General features: G+C 40.4%; 1 protein-coding gene across 3 annotated transcripts in view; it reads right to left on the reverse strand.

Moving 5' to 3' along the window:
• The window catches only part of LOC148774822 (uncharacterized), an 83,676-nt gene that overhangs the window by 56,498 nt on the left and 5,968 nt on the right, over window positions 1-21,210 (reverse strand). For all 3 annotated transcript variants that reach the window (XR_016035305.1, XM_088827981.1, XM_088827980.1), the window contains exon 2: window positions 6,220-6,413. Coding sequence is in view for 2 of the 3 variants with exons in the window: in XM_088827981.1 (XP_088684107.1) it covers window positions 6,348-6,413 (66 nt within the window). In the remaining variant the exon portion in view is untranslated. The remainder of the gene's footprint in view (window positions 1-6,219; window positions 6,414-21,210) is intronic.

Consider the following 21,210-nt stretch of genomic DNA (forward strand, 5'->3'; position numbering starts at 1 on the left):
CCCCTATAAATGAAAATTTGGGTTTTTTAATAATTATAATTTTGCTGATATTCTTTGTATATATATACTTATTCACATACACAAAAGCTTCACATAAATAGATAATATGTATATATGCACAGATATATTAAATATATATATATGACTTCCCAGGTGGCTCAGATAGTAAAGAAGCTGCTTGCAATTCAGAAGACCCAGGTTTGATCCCTAGGTTGGAAAGATCCCCTGGTGGAGGGAATGACAACCCACTCCAGTATTCTTTCCTGAAGAATTCCATGGACAGTGGAGCCTGGCAGGCTACATACAGTCCACGGGGTCACAAAGAGTCGGATACAACTGAGCAGCTAACACACATATACACATGTATGTGTGTGTGTATATATATATATATATATATACATATATATGTATACATATGCCAAAAGAAGAATTACAATAAAATAGAGTATGTGCATTCTCAACTGTATTAGATGTTGTGTTTCCCTGAATACTAATAGAGTGAACCTTAGGTGGCCATTTTTTTCTGTAATCACCTATTTATCTGTTTGCCATCCTGATCTTCCTCTAATTGAGCTTTAAAATGTACATTCCTGATATCATTCTTTGTCAGACATATGACTTGAAATATCTTTTCCCAGTTTGTGACTTGCCTTTTAATTTCATCTTTTTTTTTCATAAAAAAGCCTCAAATTTGAATACAGTTAAATTTATTTATCTTCTTTCTTTATGACCTATGCATTATCTGTGTTATATAGAAAACTTCTCCCCATGTCACGTCTGAAAAATATTCTGTATTTTCCTTGAAAGTACTGTTGCTTTTGCTTTTTACATAGTGACCTGTTTATCCACATGGAATTTATTTCAGTTTTGATATAGTGAATATACTTCTAGTTCCATATGGTCAATCAATTGTCCCAACATCATTGTTTTACAAATTGATATTTACACTAATTTGTAATGCCATTTCTGTGTGTGTGTGTGTGTGGAAGGTGGGGACCCCTCTGTTCTGTTTAGTCTGTTTGTCTATTCCTGGACTAACATCATTCCGATTTCATTACTAGGGTCTTACAACAATTCTTGATATCTGAAAAATCTAGTCCCTTTCTTTTGCTCTTCTTTAAAATTACCTTTTCTATCTCAGCCTTTTACACCAAGTGAATTTTAGACTCAGCCTGCTAATTTCCACCAGAAAAAATTCTCTGTTGGTATTTTTATGGGAATTGCATCACATTTTAATACATTAATTTGGGGGTAAATGATATGTTTATGATGCTGAGCATTTCCATTTATAAAAATGATGAACTTTGTGAATGATATATCTTCAGAGATTCATTTTACCATATATATGCTCAAGTCCCACTTTTTCAATATTGTGATACATGCAAAAGAGCATGGAAGTGAAGGAGTAAGCAATGCATATGCCTTGCTGCCCTGTTTTCTCTTTCCGTATAAATAGATTAAATTTGGCACAAATGTGATTTGAAATAAATGCAGTGCTTTCAGAATGATGGATTCCATAGTAAAGGAGCTTGGTAGCGCCATGTGAAATTATCTAAAAGACTGAGAATCCAACAAAAAAAAAGTAGTTATTAGATTCAAAAGAATTATGAAAAGGCCTTAAACATTAGGTGAGAAAAACAAAGTAAAAAGACTGCTCTTCCCTGCTGGAAGCCTTGAAGATTGGCAGACTGATATTCGTTCATTCATTAAACAAATATTCATTGAGTACCTACTATTTTCCAATGTCCCGACACTGGGGGAAGAGTTTGTTGTTGTCCAGTTGCTGAGTCTGACTCTTTGCAATCCCATAGACTGTAGCACCCCAGGCTCCTCTGTCCTCCACTATCTCCCAGAATTTTCTCAAGCTCATGTCCACTGAGTCAGTGATGCTACCTAACCATCTTATCCTCTGCTACCCCTTCTCCTTTTGCCTTCAATCTTTCCCAGCATCGGGGTTTTTTCTAATAAGTCGGCTTTTTGCATCAGGTGGCCTAAGTATTGGAGCTTCAGGGGAAAGAATAGGAAATCAAATAAAACTGCTGCCTTTTGTGAATCCACTTAGAGGAGGGATATCTTAAATGCTTATTTAGTACTAAGCACCCGAGGGCTTCCCTTGTCGCTCAGTTGGTAAAGAATCCACCTGCAATGCAGGAGACCCTGGTTTGATTCCTGGGTCAGGAAGATCCCCTGGAGAAGGGATAGGCTACCCACTCCAGTATGCTTGCCTAGAGAATTCCACGGACTTGTATAGTCCATGGGGTCACAAAGAGTCAGATACAACTGAGCAGCTTTCATTTTTCAAGCACCCATTGTATAAAAGTGATAACCATTCTTTCAATACTTAAGGTGCTTATGAGAAGATTAACCATTGTAAGATCACTAGAGCATTAATCAGTGCTATGTGGCATGGTCCAAATTATCAATGCAGTTAGTGTGAGAAGAAAGATAACTGCAGATTGATTGAAAGTCATAACAGGTTTCCTGAAGGAACTGGGTCTTGTGCTAGAATTTGAGGACAAGCAGGTCCTCAAATGTAGGAATGTAGAGTGTCATAGGTGAGAACAGCAGCATTAAACAAACAAACAAAAAAGATATGTGATATGAGTACACAGGACTCCTCACCATTTCTCAGAAAGAGAATCATGCTGGATAAGAGAAGATGAGTTTGGGCAAATCAGATGAGGCCAGATAAGGGAGGAGTTTGATCACCAGCAGAGAAGTTAAAAATGGCTGCAGAGACCAAATATAGACAATCGTCCTCTTCCTCCTCCTTCTTTTCCTTCTCCTTTTTACATAGATCAGGAAGCCAATATGACAAAAGCAAAATTGTAAGAGTCATTAGCCTAACATTGCTATGAAGGAAGCATTGGAAAGTGAAGAGAGGAACGATGTAGAAACAGCTCTCTGAGGCTGACACAGTCTGACAGCATCTGAGGCAGGCAACAGCATGGTCCCTACTTGTGAAACATACAGTCACAATGTGGGAGGCGAGACTGATACATTTAGCACCAAATTAATAAACATTCATAGCCCAGATGTTGGCTGGGACCTTTTATCCCTTGGCTTGAACCCCCAAATCCAGACCAAGTTGGATGTCAAAACTGTTTTGCTTTCTTCAAATCCCCAGGGATTTGAAGGTCATGAAAGGCTTTTCATGACCACTCTGCCTATAACACCTGCCTCCATGTGTGCTGCTTCTGTTCCCTACCCCTTGAAAATCTATACCCAAACCCCCATCCCTTCACTAATTTCCATCAACTATACTCGCTCTCTAAGCATTTGATGAGTTTATTTTAACTTCCTGAGCAACTGTGGATCATGGAGAGTGATCACAATGGACTATACACAACCTTCTCTTCACTGCTAACGTCCCCTTCCTCCTGGTCTTCCCTCTCTGCCCCTCATTTCTCCTTTCCCGAATTGCTTGCTAGAGCCTCATAGTCAGCACTCTTTTCATGTAGATCAATTCAATGCTCCCTCAAATCTTGCCCCAAATTATCGTACCCAAACAAATCAAAGTGGCAACAAACAAAGGGGAAGACAGCATTTCTGTGTGTGTGTGTTTTAATCTCTCAGTTATGTCTGGCTCTTTGTGACCCTATGAACTGTAGTCCACCAGACTCCTCTGTCCATGGAATTCTCCAGGCAAGAATCCTGGAGTGGGTTGCCATTCCCTTCTCCAGGGAATCTTCCTGACCCAGGGATCAAACCCAGGACTCCTGCATTGCAGGCAGATTCTTTTCTGAGTCACCAAATGCATAAGTAATAAGCCAAACCAACAATCCTCTGACACAGAAAACGCAGGAGAGAACAAAGGCAGAGAATTAAATATGTTTCAGACAGCATGGCAAAGCTGGGTAAATAAGGGCTATACTAGTTCAGAGAAGGGAAAGATCAATCAAGAAGGGTTTTAATGGAGGAGATAGATCTTGAAGTGGACCTTGAAGAGAGACCTGAATTAGTACTGCAGAGAGAGGAGGCAAGAGGTCATTCAAGGTAAGGAAATAACTGTAGGAAAACCACAGAGGGAAGACAGAGCCTGGCATCTGGAAGAGGGCAGCTCTCAACTGAGAATTTAGAAAAAAGATAAGGCTGACTGGGTGCTAGAAATGCTGGATTGTCAGACTCAAGGGTTTGGCCTCTTTCCAGTAAAAATCAAAAGACACTAACAAATGCTTTTTTGGAAGGCAGTCGATGAAGGAAACTTTGGTGGGGGGACGCGTCTCAGGAACAAGAACCAGGGGTTCAAATGCTATCAGAATTCTGTTTGTGAGCTTTGCTTCTTTCTGGAGGTTGGCTTTAATTTCTTCTCTTGAAAATCAGCTTTCTCTACCTAGGGATTGTGGTGATTCAGCAAATTCCTGCCTTCCCATCCATGGAGAAAAGACTCTTACCTCTTGTTCCAGCTCGAGAAACCAAGAGAAGGATTCTATTTGGCTTGGCTTAAAATAATTACCCATGCCTAGAACCAGCCCTGTGGTCAGGAAGGTTAGCTTGTGGAAGAAGATGGCAATTTCTAATGGAGTGTATAACAAAGCATGGCCAGATGTGGCTGGCAGGCAGAGGTGGGGAATAGGGAGTCAGTATGGAACATAAGGCATGGACATCACCACCGGGAGAGTTTTGAGTGAAGAAGCAAACACAGTTTGTGTCTAAGGTCGGACTCACTGGCAAGTCTTACATAAAGAAAAGTGATTTTTTTTTTTTTAGCCAACATTCATTTATAACCTACACTTCTTGATTTTTTATTAAACCTCTCTTAGTTTTTCTCATTTTCTTCTAATTTAAGTCATTAGCCAGTATTTTGTGTCCTTCTAAGCCACCTTAAATTTGGGGGGGGGGAGAATGGGAAAAAATAAAATCAATTACTTAACAGTGGTTATGAACCAACTATGAAGACAAAATTGCTGTTTTCAAGGAGCTCATAGTCTAGGAATAAAGATATCATATGTGCAAATAACTGGGTGGAAAATAATAAATGCCACTAAAGAGTTATAGATAAATTCTATGAGTTCAGAGTTTCATACTATAAGAAATAGTATTGTTGAACTGATATTTTGAAATAGAGTGCAATAGATCAAATTAAGACCTGAATACATGGCAATGAAAGGCTTTCTATAGGGAAGAGCTGCTTGAGACTAGAAGAGCATGGAAGTGATAAAGAGCAGAATGTCTGGTGAAAACAGTTTATATCTGACAGGATGGACTTGATCCTAAAGGACCACAAGGAGGGGAACACTTCCAAACCCACACCTACATAGTGAGATAGCCTTGGGAAGGTGACAAGGAGCTCCATTGAAACTTGTTTGGAAAAAAACATATGGTGAGACTTCCCCGATTCTCTAGTGGTTAAGACCCCACCTTCCAATGTAAGGGGTACGGGTTCAAACTCTGGTTCGGAAGCTAAGATCTCACATGACTCTTGGCCTAAAAACCAAAGAATTAAACAGAAGCAATGTTGTAACAAATTCAATAAAGACTTTTAAAAATGGTCCACATCAAAAAATTTTAAATTTGAAAAAATGTATGGGACATCATGGTAGGTTAATAGAGGAGCAGATATGATGGAGAAGCCAAAGAGACTGAGATTTTGAGGATGAGGGAGAAGAGAAATTAGCAGTGTCCTGGGGTGGATTTACATAACATCGTAAAGACCATCCTCATGATGAGAAGTGACCACCTTCCATTTTGAGTGGCCCTGGATTCTAATCCTAATCCTCTGAGACGCACAGGAGAGGGGAAGAGCACCTCACACCAACCTTTGCCAGAGCTGGCGGTGCCTCCGTGTAGTGTATGGAGCCCACAGGTCATAAACCTTCAGAGTATCAGTCATGGTGCCACAGAGAAGTCCTTGCCACTTCGGATCCACATGTGTGTGTTAGTTGCTTAGTCATGGCCGACTCTTTGCAGCCCCATAGACTGTAGCCCACGAGGCCCCTCTGTCCATGGGATTCTCCAGGCAAGAACACTGGAGTGGGTTGCCATTTCCTTCTCCAAAAAGAACTATAGAAAGAAAGAAAGTGAAGTTGCTCAGTCATGTCCAACTCTTTGCGACCCCATGGACTGTAGCCTACCAGGCTCCTCCATCCATGGAATTTTCCAGGAAAGAGTACTGGAGTGGGTTGCCATTTCCTTCTCCACATGAGAGAGGTTCAAACCAACAATCCACTCCTTGTGGAAGTCCAAAGACTTTTGCACAATCCAGGTGAATATACTTACCTTGATTCTAAGATGGCTTTTCCTCTGAATTAAGTCACCTTTCCACACGATCTGTCCCTGTTCCACCATGCTGCATCAGCCCATCTAAGGAACTCATTTTTAATTTGAGGGCTCCAAGCTAACTGCCCTCATGAGGTGTTGTTGTTCATGATCCATCCTTCTGAAGGTTTGGGAGACAGAAGGGTATTGCGTTCCTATAACAGAAAACAGATTCAAAGGAGATGTTAGACATGTCTGATTTTTAAAAGGCTTCTACCATCTGACAGCTCAGAATTTTTCAGAGGCCGTTTCACCTTATAGAGTGGCCAGTCTTGGACTATCTAGAAGGCGGCTCCCATCCCCACCCCAACCACCCATGTTTCCTGTTCACCTCTTCCTGGCAAGATTTCAAACCCTTCCCATTTTTTTATATAGAGTAACATTTCTCAGTCAAGGGTGGCTTTGCTCCTCAGGGATGATTTGGCAATGTCTGGAGACATTTTGGGTTTTCACTACTTGGCGGAGGGGGTGGTTACTCGAGGCATCTAGTAGGCTGAGGGTGGCCACGCTGCTAACCACGGCCATACTCCTACACTGTGTGGGAAAGCCCCCCACAACAGAGAACTATCTGATCCACAAGTGTTCACAGAGCCAAGGTTGGAAAACCGCTGTATAGAGCCAATCGGTTGTCTTCCCCATCTTTGAATGAACACAACTCATGAGACGGTCCCCTTCTTTCAATGAAGGAGCCCCCAATTCTCACCACGACACTCAAGAACAACAGAGACCCTGAAATCTTTAACATGAGCTGCCCTTCTCAGAAAAAGTTGTGGTTTTGAGTAGAATTTTTCCTTAATACACATAAAGTTCTCATCCATACTCAACTCTACTTTCTCTGCCAGAAAGAGAAAGAGAGAAAGAGAAGAATGTAAATAGTGTGGGTGATGCTGTCCCACGTTCCACTCGAGCATATGCCCCAGAGGCGCGCAGGAAGGGAGATGTGAATCTGATGTTCCTTCAGTTGGTCTCAGTTCCTGAATCGCTCTCATAGTATGAGCAGCTCACCATACTGAGTGTGATTCAAGTGTTTAAAGATACTTTTTTTTTTTCCATACAACACGGCCCCTAAATGCAAGCCAACTCCTTCATCAGGTGTTTAGCTGAGAAAACAGCAATCTGTTCCGACGCTGGAGGAAAAACTGGCTGAGTTGGATGGATGCTATAGTAGCTTCGAATGCATGTTAAAAGGGCCATATATGTTGTACTTTCCAAGTGAATAAAGAGATTTTTGAGATATAATTTTCCACCTTGATCATTGACTTTAAAACCAAATTCTATGTAAAAATGTAACTACCTGTTAGGAGAGTGGTAGTGAGGAAGCAGAGATCTTAGGGTAGAGACTTGAGGGAAATTAAAGGGTGGGAAGATGAAATGGTTAGATAGCATCACCAACTCAGTGCACATGAATTTGATCAAACTCCGGGAGATTGTAGAGGACAGAGGAGGCTGGTGTGCTGCAGTCCATGGGGTTCAAAAGAGTTGGACACTGCTTAGCAATTGAACAACAACAACATGATAAGAATAAAGAGAAAAGAAATTGTGAGCCAAGATCAGAAAGGCAAAGAAGTCTGAGAGGCCAGTGCCTTGTCTATCCATTTACAGGGCCATCTATTTGATAATTGAAAGGAAAAGCTTACTAATTTTATAAAAGGCAAGCTGCACCACAAAGAGCTTAGTTTGTTGCAATATTGATTTTTTAAAGACATTACTGTGCAATGTGGGTTCAAAATTCTGTAAACTTCCAATGTAATAATGCCTGTTGAATTGTTAACTCTCTTGTCTATGGTGTCTAAGGTGAAATTTTGCCATATTTGTCTTTTAACATAACTTAATAAGTTATCTGTTAGCTTGTTTTTTAATTAAAAAGCTGCCAAATATATACCAAAAATTCTAAACAGTTTTAAAATTATTAAACGTCAAGGAACAATGGCAGCTCTTGTGGGTGTACCTTTGAAGTCTGTTTACATTGTCTGTGCAAGTAGTTTTGTGTGAAAACAGGTTAAAAACCAAGTGGTTGCTAGTTTTCTCTGTCTTTGCTGGTGTATGTTCTACCAGTGGTCCACCCTCAGTAATTTGAATTAGAGAATATTTTTCCGGTTGTTAAGATGAGATTGGGGAAAAGGAAAATTAACTCATAAATATTGCATGGGTCAAAAATACTGTTTGAGGTTTGGAAAGATAAATTCTATAGTAATCATTTTCAGAAATTCCCGTTTTAATTAAATACAGTATTTTCAAAATTGTGCTATGGCACATGGCATAGGCATTCTCTGACTTGGGGACATTCTGAATAATGCACTAAATAAAGGGGAAGTTGTTCTCTGATAAACACTATTTTCGACACCAAAAAAAATAAAACTGTAGTGCTTTTCTTTTATTTGGGCACACATTAAGGATATAGATGGGCTTCCCTGATTGCTCAGTTGGTAAAGAAACCGCCTGTAATGCAAGAGAGCCCGGTTCAATTCCTGGGTCAGAAAGATCCCCTGGAGAAGGGAAAGGTTACCCACTCCAGTATTCTGACCTGGAAAATTCCATGGACTGTGTAGTCCATGAGGTCTCAAAGAGTTGGACATGACTGAGCGACTTTCACTTTCACTTAAATATATAGATACTTTGTCTGGACCTAATTGTTACCCCTTTTGTTGCTCATGTAAAGTCAAATTTATGAAAATCAGTTTAGAAAGGACAATCACAGAAACTTAACACTGGATTGGAAATGTTGGAATACTGAAAAGGGATAAAAGACATTTCCCTAATAAGGTTTAGTTTATTTACCCCATAATGCTACTAGCGAGAAAGTATCATTTGGATTCCGATGAAAGAACACATTATAGTCAAGGTAATAACTATTTAAGACAGAATTTGAATCTGCTTCAGTGGGATTCCCTGATGGCTCAGACGGTAAAGAATCTGCCTGCAGTGCAGGAGATCTGGGTTCAATCCCTGTGTTGGGAAACTACCCTGGTGAAGGGAATGGTAACTCACTCCAATATTCTTGCCTGGAAAATTCCATGGACTTAGGAACCTAGCAGGCTACAGTCCATGGGGTCGCAAAGAGTCAGACATGACTGAACGACTAACACTTTCAGTGGGATTCCCATCCATATTCTTTTCTCTACAACGTTCTGCTCAGCTAGCTAACTAAACTCCATGATGAATTGGGTAATCTTGAATATAGGAACCATTAGGGTACAAACACATTCAAACTTACTGTAATACTATTCACTATAAGCTTATCATTCTGTACAAATATTCTTATGCAGTACCATCTGAGTTAATCAGGGCAATGTACCAAAATCTCATGAAGTACACAGAATAAAGATATATTTATCAGTTACATCACAGTCCAATGCAGTTTGGCAACTATCCTTGGTAGCTTTCCTCCACAAGATGATTCAGAATTCTAGTCTCCTTCCATCCTGTGATGTTGCCATCCCAGACTTGAAGACTCCCAGGCATTAATAGTAAGGGAAGTGAGAGCTGAGACAATCATTCATGAGTGTTATAACCAGTGAGTACATCACTTCCACCAAAACACTAGGATGCAAACCCAGGCATATGAACCCAACCTAAGTGCAAGGGAGCTTGAGCTATGTAGCCTTCCTGTCCACTTGGAAAGAGACAAATGGAATTGAATTTGGTGAACTCATAGCACTGTCTCTTCTACACCATTTAAGGGAACTTATTTCTTCAAGCAGAAAAATCACCCAATGAATTTTATGGAAAGGTCAAAGTTATGACATGGACATTACGTTACAGGTCACAAGAGTAACATGTTTTTCAATGCAAAGCTTGAAATATTAGAAGAAAATCTTCCTGGATGTTAATGGGAGGAAGTCAAGCAGTTAGTCTTGAATATCAAATAACCCAGTAAGGAAAATACTAAAAAAGAAGTGATCAAATAAGATCAGAAGCCAAGCTTGGAGAGTGCTAAAGAATATGGGTAGAAGAGTGAGTGGGTGTATATGGTTTAGGATTAAGGGGATGTAAAAATATAACAGCTAACGTTCATTGTTCACTATAAGCAAGAGTTAGGTTATTAATCCCCATAACAACCATATAAGGTATGTTGTATTATTTTATAGGTGATGAAACTGAAGTCCAGAGTTTCTGTAATTCACCCATAATCCCACAGCTAGTTGGAGGCAGAGCTAGGATTCAAACCTGGGCTAAGTCTGGGTCCAGGGTCTATGCTTTTAACCTTTATTGCCACTCTTAAACACTGCTGGATTTCCTCTTTTATGTGATACCTGGTTTCTGACTAAGGGGCAGCTTTTCCGAAGAAAACATAAAAGGCTGGATGTTGAAGTTCCAATGCACTTTATCACCCACTGATTCATCAGGCTATATTGGGAGTTTCTTTTTCCTGATCTCATTTCCTCTTTGCAAAGTAACTATTTATTTAAAAGGCTACACAAACCAATAGATAACCCTACTCCATCCTTACAGACCTCTGCCTTTGCCATTTGAGCTCAGAGGAAATCCTACTTCTAAATTCCTCCAAAGTAGAAAGTTCACAGCTTCCTTGGTAATCTGTCTCAATATTTTGTAATCTGTAGGCAGAATAGATATACGGCATTTGGAATGTATAGGAAATTAGAAATTTTTCATCAAAATTCTGAGGTCAGTAAATTCAGAATAGCATATGAAACAACATGGCAAAATGTATGCTTTCTGCAGACCCTTCATACTTAAAGAGAAGTTGACAAATCGATCTGGGTGTTATCTTTTTCTTTCTCCATTTTATCTATTTCAAATGCAGAATTATTGCACACTGGAGAAGAAAAAACTACTGATTTTTTTTTTTTTTTTACGAACCTTCTTCCTTGGCCCTTTGTGGTCTGAACATCTTTCAAGAAAATTTTGAATAGCCCCTGAAAGCAGGGGTAACATTGATAGTATTTAATGACCTGTATGGACTTTCCTGATGGCTAAGTAGGTAAAGAATCTGCCTGCAGTGCAGGAGATTGGTTTTGACCTCTGGGTGGGGAAGAGCTCCAGGAGGTGGAAATGGCAACCACTCCAGTATTCTTGCCTGAAAAAGCCCACAGATAGAGAAGCCTGGTGGGTTATAGTCCATAGGGTTGCAAAGAGTTCTTTGAGTGACAGAGCACAGTACAGCAATGACCTGTATAGTCACACTGATCAATGGATATCAGCCAATCAGAAGGAACTAGGGTGGTGAGAAGAACCCAGTTGTCCTGGTATTGACCAACTGAACATCAGCCCTACCCTTTACCTTGTTGCACAGTGTTCTGGCAGGCAGGCTAAAGGAGATTGTGATCTCCTGCAGATTGCCCCTGTGCTAACACACACACCAAGGGCCACATGCTAGTTCTCTCTCTCTCTGTGTGTCAGACACAGTTTAAAATCTGAGCATTTCTGGCTTTCCATGGAACAGTATAATTTGCATTTCAGACTCTGTTGATTTATATTATATAGCTGAAATTCTTGTTATACTTCAGCGATTTATTTGGAGATTGATTTATATTGGATACATTTCTTCCCACTCTAAAAAAATAATCATTAATTGGATCAAGGTGGTTCTGCAAACTTACCATGGGGCTCAGTGAAAGATGAGCCTGTCTTCACTAGATTATTTAGTTACATGGTTCTGCTTTCTTGGTTTATTGCAAAAGACACCCCCCACCTTGATTTTGAGGGTATAAAAGGTGATCACAGCAGCTGCATCCCAGCCCCTGACCCCACCCAGCATTTCTTGCACCCTCCTTAACCATAACCTTAGGTCTCTGTGCCCCATGCCATTTATACTTGGGCTTTCAAGGTGGTCCTAGTGGTAAAGAATGTGCCTCCCAATGCAGGAGACACAGGAGACCTGACCCTTGGGTGAGGAAGATTCGCTGGAGGAAGGCATGGCAACCCACTTCAGTATTCTTACCTGGAGAATCCCATGGACAGAGAAGCCTGGTGGGCTACAGTCCATAGAGTTGCGAAGAATCAGACATGACTGAAGAGACTTAGCTTGCATTTTCTACTCTGCTCTTTGGAACTGGTTATCCCTTAATAAAGACTGTTCATTGTCCCCTGCATTTACTTACCGCTTCCTCCTTTCAGTAGAACACCAGTTTCAGCAGGGAACACAACCAGTTCACCTTGAAAATTGCTCTGGTATCAAGATGTAAACATCTAGCTGTGACAAGTAGGGAATACTCTCTAGTTGCTGGCTTCTTATTGTGGTGGCTTCTCTCACTGCAGAGCAAGGGCTCTCGGGCTCGTGGGCTTCAGTAGCTGTGGCTCCCAGGCTCTAGAGCACAGGTTCAACAGTTGTGGTGCATGGGTTAAGTTGCTTGGAGGCATGTGGGATCCTCCTGAATCAGGCACCAAACCCATGTCTCCTGCATTGGCAGGCGGATTTTCATCACTGAGCCACCAGGGAAGCCCCCCAAATGTTTGTTTTTTAATATAAAGCTGTGGATATGATTCTAATGACACAGCCTCCACCATATAGATAAGGACAACACTCTGCAGAATTGGGGAGCCTCAAGGGACACGGGGTCCTCAAGACCCCACACAGCAGAACCACCTATCTGCCTGGATCACATTCATTTTTCTCAATTTTATGTAAGATAGAATTAAATTTTTTTCTTATTTGAGCTACTGTATTGTGGGGGTGTCTTTCTATAGGAGCTTCATCTATACCTGACATCAGAATATATGATATACCCAAAGATTATTTCTAGGCTAAATGTCAATATATTGACAAATGAAGTGAGTCAGATAATGGCTGAACACTAGATTCTTAAGCCCTGTCATTATGATCTGAAATTTCCTGTCCCCCTAGATTCATATCTTGAAACTTTAATCCCCAAATATGATGATACAACACATGAACCCCCTAGATTCATGTGTTGAAACCTTAATCCCCAAATGTGATGAATCTCCTGTCCACCTAGATTCATGTGTTGAAACATTAATCCCCAAATGTGATGATAATCCAAAACTGAAAATATTGAGCAAATGAGAATATTCCGCTCAATATTCTGTAATAACCTAACAGAAAAAGAATTTGAGAAAGAATAGATGTATATGTATAACTGAATCACTTTGCAGTACACCTGAAACTAACACAACATTGTTAATCAACTATACACACACATATATATAAAAGAAGTCTGTTCTTCAGAAGAGTCTTCATTCAACCATCCTGCATCCTGATCTTGGACATCCACTTCCAGAATTGTGAAAAGTAAATTTATGCTGTTTATAAATTACCCATTCTATAGTATTTTGTTATCAGAGCCCCAACAGACTAAGATACCTGTCCAAATTGGACTGAACACTTGTCCCTAGGATTCGAGTCAAAACACTTAGCACATACAACATGGGCCAATAGAACTAATCAGAGAAGTTCTGGTAATGACTTAAGATCAGCATGCAGTGATTTATACCAGCCCTGAATTTCATTGAGGCTATTAGAATTACTTGGGCTAGGAGGAAATATGATTGAAAAGTGATCCAAAAAGCAATACTATTGAAATGAACTGGACTTGAATTGCTCCTTTGCCAGGATCTGTAGTTTCCTAGGTGGGCAGTTCTCATGGTGCTGAAGTCATCTTCATTCTTGAGAATCTCTGGGAGAATAGTTTGACTTTTATTATTTCATTTATTTATTGGCTGTGCTGGGTCTTCGTTGCTATGTGAAAGCCTTTGCTAGTTGCAGTGCTTGGACTTCTTATTGCAGTGGTTTCTCTTGTTGCAGAGCATGGACCCTAGGGTGTGTGGTCTCAGTAACTGTGGCCTACAGGCTTGGTTGCCTTCTGACATGTGGAAGCTTCCCAAACTAGAGGTCAAATCTGTATACCCTGCAAAGGCAGATTCTTAACCACAGGACCACCAGGAAAGTTCTGAATTTTAAATCCCTGCCCTCAGTGAAAACCATGAGTTGGGATTGGGATTATCTACCAGCCCCTCTTTGGATGTTGTTTGGAAATATTAAGAGCTAATTCCCTCTCATTAAGATCTGTGTCTGAAAATGCAACACTCAGGGCTTCTAACAATGGAAGTCCTACTCCCAGCTAATAAGAGACAACCCCTATATTCTTGTCTCCCCTCCCTTTCAACAATAACCCCTATCAAGAAATAGGAATGTATCACACTCATGCAATATTTTATACTTCTGCAGAAAATATGACAAAATGTTCCCACCTCAAGGAGAGTGGCAGAGAAGGCAACGGCACCCCACTCCAGGACTCTTGCCTGGAAAATCCCATGGACGGAGGAGCCTGGTAGGCTGCAGTCCATGGAGTCGCTAAGAGTCAGATACGACTGAACAACTTCACTTTCACTTTTCACTTTCATGCATTGGAGAAGGAAATGGCAACCCACTCCAGTGTTCTTGCCTGGAGAATCCCAGGGATGGCGGAGCCTGGTGGCTGCTGTCTATGGGGTCGAACAGAGTCGGACACGACTGAGTGACTTAGCAGCAGCTGCAAGGAGAAAGGCTACATTGAAACCTGTTATTTTTGGTGCACTTGAAATATTTTATGAAACATTTGTAAGCTTATGAAATCTGTTATGACTTATAATACTATAATTAAGTATTAATATAACAATATTAAAGAAGCAGTCAAATACTTTAAGTGATTTTCACACTAGCAAAAAATAAAATTCACTCAATGGGCTACCTGACAATCTCCCTCACCCAAGATCAAGTTCAATTTAAGTGACACTAGGAATGCAGTTTTATTATCTTTCTGTCAGCTTTCCTTGATTATTCTTCAAATTCATCTGTCTAAATTCAGGGGTTTCATCTATCTTGATTGAATTACATTTTTCAACTTCTTCAGTTCAGTCACTCAGACATGTCCGACTCTTTGTGACCCCATGGACTGCAGCAAGCCAGGTTTCCCTGTCCATCACTAACTCCTGAAGCTCACTCAAACTCCTGTCCATCGAGTCAGTGATGCCATCCAACCATCTCGTCTACTGTCATTACCTTATCCTCCCGCCTTCAATCTTTCCTAGCATCAGGGGCTTTTCAAATGAGTCAGCTCTTTTTTTATCAGGTGGCCAAAGTATTAGAGTTTCAGCTTCAGCATCAATCCTTCCAGTGAATATTCAGGACTGATTTCCTTTAGGATGGACTGGTTGGATCTCCTTGCAGTCAAAGGGACTCTCAAGAGTCTTCTCCAACACCACAGTTCAAAAGCGTCAATTCTTGGGTGCTAAGTTTTCTTTACAGTCCAACTCTCTCATCCATACATGACTACTAGAAAAACCATAGCTTTGACTAGACAGACCTTTGTTGGCAAAGTAATGTCTCTGCTTTTTAATATTCTGTCTAGGTTTGTCATAGCTTTTCTTCCAAGGAGTAAGCATCTTTTAATTTCATGGCTGCAGTCACCATCTGCAGTGATTTTGGAGCCCCAAAAAAGAAATTCTCTCACTGTTTCCATTGTTTCCCCATCTATTTGCCATGAAGTGATGGGACCGGATGCCATGATCTTAGTTTTCTGAATGTTGAGTTTTAAGCCAACATTTTTGCTCTCCTCTTTCACTTTCATCAAGAGGCTCTTTAGTTCTTCTTCACTTTCTGCCATAGGGATGGTGTCATCTGCATATCTGAGGTTATTGATATTTCTCCCCACAATCTTGATTCCAGCTTGGGTTTCATCCAACCTGGCATTTCACATGATACACTCTGCATATGAGTTAAATAAGTGGGGTGACAACATACATCCTTGACGTACTCCTTTCCTGATTTGGAACCAGTCTGTTGTTCTATGTCCAGTTTTAACTATTGTTTCTTGATCTGCATGCGGATTTCTCTGGAGGCAGGTCAGGTGGTCTGGTATTCTCATCTCTTGAAGAGTTTTCCACAGTTTGTTGTGATCCACATAGTCAGAAGTTTTGACATAGTTAATAAAGCAGAAGTACATGTTTTTCTGGAACTTTCTTGCTTTTTCAGTGATCCAACGGATGTTGGCAATTTGATCTCTGCTTCTTCTGTCTTTTCTAAATCCAGCTTGAACATCTGGAAGTTCATGGTTCACGTACTATTGAAGCCTGGCCTGGAGAATTTTGAGCATTACTTTGCTAGCGTGTGAGATGAGTGCAATTGTGCAGTAGTTTGAACATTCTTTGGCATTCCCTTTCTTTGGGATTGAAATGAAAACTGACCTTTTCCATTCCTGTGGTCACTGCTGACTTTTCCAAATTTTGCTGGCATATTGAGTGAAACACTTTCACAGCATCATCTTTTAGGATTTGAAATAACTCAACTGGAATTCCATCACCTCCACTAGCTTTGTTCATAGTGATGCTTCCTAAGGCTCACTTGACTTCATATTCTAGGATGTCTGGCTCTAGGTGAGTGATCACACCATCGTGATTACCTGGGTCATGAAGATCTTTTTTGCATAGTTCTTCTGTGTATTCTTGCCACCTCTTCTTAAGGAAATTAAATTGTACAGTGTTGACATCATTTCTTAATAAAGCAATGAAACTGTTATAGAAGTAAACAGGAAGACTGGCAAGGCAAGTGTTAGTTGCTCAGTCATGTCCAACTCTTTGTGACCCCATGAACCATAGCCTGCCATCCTCCTCTGTCCATGGGATTCTCCAGGCAAGAATACTGGAGGGGGTAGCCATTTTCTTCTCCATGGGAACTTCCTGACCCAGGGATTGAACCCTGGTCTTCCTATATTTGGGGAAGATTCTTTATCATTGAACCTCCAGGGAAGCCCAGGAAGCATGGACTCCTGACAAAAATATAGGAAATCTCCTGACATAATTGTTGGTTCAAAACTAGGAACAGCCACTATGACTTTGTCAAAAGCTTATCACATCGATTAATGTTCCCTTCTGATCTGATGAAACCTGAAAAAAAAAAAAGCATCAGTTAAAATCTAACTCAGGAGTCAGGGGTTCATCTTCATGACACACTCAGAATAGAGGGAGAAAGCTGATCTGAACTTGACCATGGTAAATACTATGTGCAGAGGTAATTGAAGGAATGTGCTTTGCTAATTCTGACTCCCCAATCCCTCACTCCCAAATAACCAAAGTTAGTGCCTTAAGGATTCATGGGGTCACTAAAAGTCGGACACGACTGAGCGACTGAACTGAACTGAACTGAGTGCCTTAAGATAATACAATAGTAAACTAATAGTTACTTTAAGAGCCTTAAAGTGGTAAAATACTTCCCAAATACTTATTCAGAGGAAGAATTTAGAGGTCATGAAAAATCACTGTAGCACTATTTACAACAGCCAAACCATGGAAGCAACATAAATGTCCATCGACAGAAGAATGGATAAAGAAGATGTGGTACATACATACAAGGGAGCATTACTCAGCAATAAAAAAGAAAAAAGAAACTTGGTCATTTGTAGAGATGTGGCTAGACCTAGAGTCTGTCATACAGAGTGAAGTAAGTCAGAAAGAGAAAAACAGATATCGCATATTAATGCATGTATGTGGAATCTAGAAAAATGGTAGCGGTGAACCTATTTTCAGGGCAGGAACAGAGATGCAGATGTAAAGAACAGACATGGACATGGTGGGTAAAGGGGGATGTGGGATGAAATGAGAGATTGAGAATGACACATACACTATGCATGTAAAACAGATAGCCAGTGGGAAACTGCTGTATGGCACAGGGAGCTCAGCTAGGTGCTCTGTGATGACCTAGAGGGGTGGGATCGGGGTGTGGTGGAAGGGAGGTCCAAGCGGGAGGGGATATATGTGTACATAGAGCTGATTCACTTCACTGTACATCAGAAACAAACACAACATTGTAAAGCAACTATATCCCAATTAAAAAAAAAAAAAAGAGGTCATGATAGATCAACTTATAGTCCAAGGGCTGCGGAGATAGAGTTCTCACTCAGCAACAGCTAGCCAGCCTCTGGATTCCAAAGATCGCCTGACTGTGAAGACCCATCCCTGCCCCTTTCAACAACAACTGACACTTCCTTTCTTTAGTCTCCTACTTCCTGCTTCTCATCTCTCCCTCGGAGGCCCAACCCCCTCCCCTCCCTGCCCCCACCATCAGCTGCTGCCCGCAGTAACTTAACCTCGCAAATTAAGCAGCCTGGGGGCAATTGCTTCTTTTCCATATTCTAGCGTGTGTGTGCAACATGCTTAATTGCTTCAGTCTTGTCTGACTCTTTGTGACCCTGTGGATCTATGGATCATAGCCCTCCAGGCTCCTCTGTTCATGGGATTCTCCAGGCAAGAATACTGGTATGGGTAGCCATGCCCTCCTCCAGGGCATCTGCCTCACCAGTGATCAAACCTGCATCTCTATGTCCCCTGCTTTAGCAGGTGGGTTCTTTACCACTAGCACCATATCTGGTTCTCAAAGGGTAGTTCCTAGAGAATCTACCTGGGAACTTGTTAGAAATATAAATTCTCAGGTTCCACCCCATACCTACTGAACAGGAAACTCTAAGCATGGGGCCTAGTAAACTTTTAACAGACTCTTGCAGTGATTCAGATGCATGATAAAACTTGAGAATCACTGTTCTAGAAAAGAGAATTCTTAGGAGTCTGAAGCCCTTGAAGACCTCAGGTTAAAGCTCTGATTCTTGAAGGACCTCAAAACCCCTTTGAAGTGTAAGAAAGAGCTTGAATCCTCAGAAGAATCAACTTTGAGTTTTCTATGACAAAACTCTAGAGGTACACATCTAACACTTTTGGGGACCACTTACCACGTCCAGGTACTGTGTTAAGTTTATATCCACTTATGGTATCAGATGTCTCTTGTTACAAATGAGGAAACTAAATTTAGAAAGACTAAGTAATTTGCCCTGACTCATATGGTTAGTAAGCGATGGAGCCAGGATTCAAAGCCATGCAAGTGGATTTTACCGTACTGTTTGATTTGCTGTATCTGTGAAAAGGGGTAATGAAATACAGCTCCAGGCTGAAAGGTACTTTTTAGACTGTTCATGCAAGGAGATTGAGCCTCAGAGCTCTTGCTTTTACCTTGGGCTTTTTGAATTATCTGTAGAAGTTAGTGTTTGCTTTAATTTCTCCCTGAAGGTGAGAAATTGTTGTGATTAATAATCTTGACTTCCCTACTGGATTCCTAGTTTGTTTATTAACACACTAGTAGTTGTGTCATAAGAGTATAATCATTTGGTGCCATGGAAGTGACATAAAATAGATGAAAAGATATGTGTGTATGATCTTACAGTTTGTTCCTTGGCAGTTTTTATTGAGTTACAATAATAATATTTGTTTACAAATAAAGGTAATTAAATTTTATTTTCAACAAACCTTCAGGTCATGTCATATTCAAATTAGAAATAAAGCCATGTAATTTATAAAAGAATGGAGTAATAGCATATATTGAATTGATGTAGTGATAAAAATAATTTTCCTGTGGTGATAAAAATAATTTTTCTTTTGAGATAGATTATTATGAAAATATATACTTCTTAAAAATCAAAACAACATAAAAGTTACATATATAAATGTATTAGAAGAATCCCAAGACTTTACTTAGGTGTTTACTTGATCCTTTATGTAAGCTAGCAATCTGTACTGGCAAAAAGTGGCATTGTAAGTCTTCACAGTTTTACTAAGAGGACATGGTTCCGCCACATTTATAGTGAAGGTTATTAAAAAGCTTTTTTTTTTTAAAAGTAATGAACTAGCTTAAATTTCCACTTACTTTGATAAAATATTAAAGTCTAGCTATCATTAGCACTAAGCACTTCAAAATAGATTGTGGTTTAAATATTAATAATTGATGTGACCCATACCTTCCATATAAAAGATGTTGATACATGTTTCATTTTTACACATGGGTATTTAATGTCCAAAATGTATGCACTAAGAAAACCATGTCATGCTCTGTGAAAAACAATCAACACTAAAAGATTTGCATCTGTCAGGGGTTTGTGTGGGGCAAGAAGAAAGGATGTCTACTTCAATTTTTATGACAACTGCACATTTTGTTGCAAAAAGTCCTACCAAGCAAGGAAGAGGTAGTGAGCTGGTACTCCCACAAGGATTAGGAAAAAAAAAAAAAAAACCCACAATATAATTGTCATGCTCCTTGGTTCTGTCTCATCACAACAAAGATTTGGCGCGACAGACATTAAAGCCCTCGGCACATCACAGCTCTCGGGTCTTGGACAAATCAGTGTTACAGCTCTATTTTATTTAGAAGATAGCAGGAGAATCCATCCTCAAAGCGTGAGGGCGTGCCAACCAAAGAGGAGAATGAGAAGAGAATGGAGGAGTGCGCCAGCGCGCGGGAGAGGTGGGGGGAGAGAGAAAGAGAAAGAGAGCACACATGCAGGGGAGAGACAGAGAGCCCTTTGGCTCCTCCTTTTATATGTTTTTCCCGCCCCTGGGCCTGCCCTATGCAAATTGGGCTAGCCAGGAGTGCTGTTTGTTCTACCTGAAGTCCTCACTCTGGCCCTCGGACCTTCCTTTGCTCCATTTTCGTGGCCTTTTCCCTTCCTTGTCTTTTAGCCACTGCCATTTTGGACTCCTGTTTCCTATTCTAACTACCTAACAATAAAAAAATATCATTTGATCTAAGAATCTCTTCATTTCCCACTGTGCCAGCTAGATGAAATGGAAATACTCAGCTGCCTTAGTTGGGACAAACTCAAAACATGGATTAGGTCCTCGAAATGAGCAGATGACCTGGATAGGATGATTCAGTAGGCTGCTTTAATAATATACCATTACTTCCCTTAGAACAGAAACCACTCAGTTGGGAGAGATTGCAGGTGAAAGGGAAATTTGACACTTGCAGAGTTTAGTTTTAGTTTGCTTTGTAATACATTACCCACAGCAAATTTACCTCTATCTTTAGAAATAAAGATGACATCTGTCATGAAGCCTCTTACATTTTTTTCTGTCTGCTATTTCCAGTGTCATATATCTGACATGTGATAACCTCCCTTTATAAACTCGAATGTTAGGGACAAGATTTTATTCATTTCAGGTGCCCATATGGCTATT

The sequence above is a fragment of the Moschus berezovskii genome, chromosome 19 (assembly GCF_049115385.1).
Source record: "Moschus berezovskii isolate FMDL1 chromosome 19, NW_MosBer_1.0, whole genome shotgun sequence".
Classification (NCBI taxonomy): Eukaryota; Metazoa; Chordata; class Mammalia; order Artiodactyla; family Moschidae; genus Moschus; species Moschus berezovskii.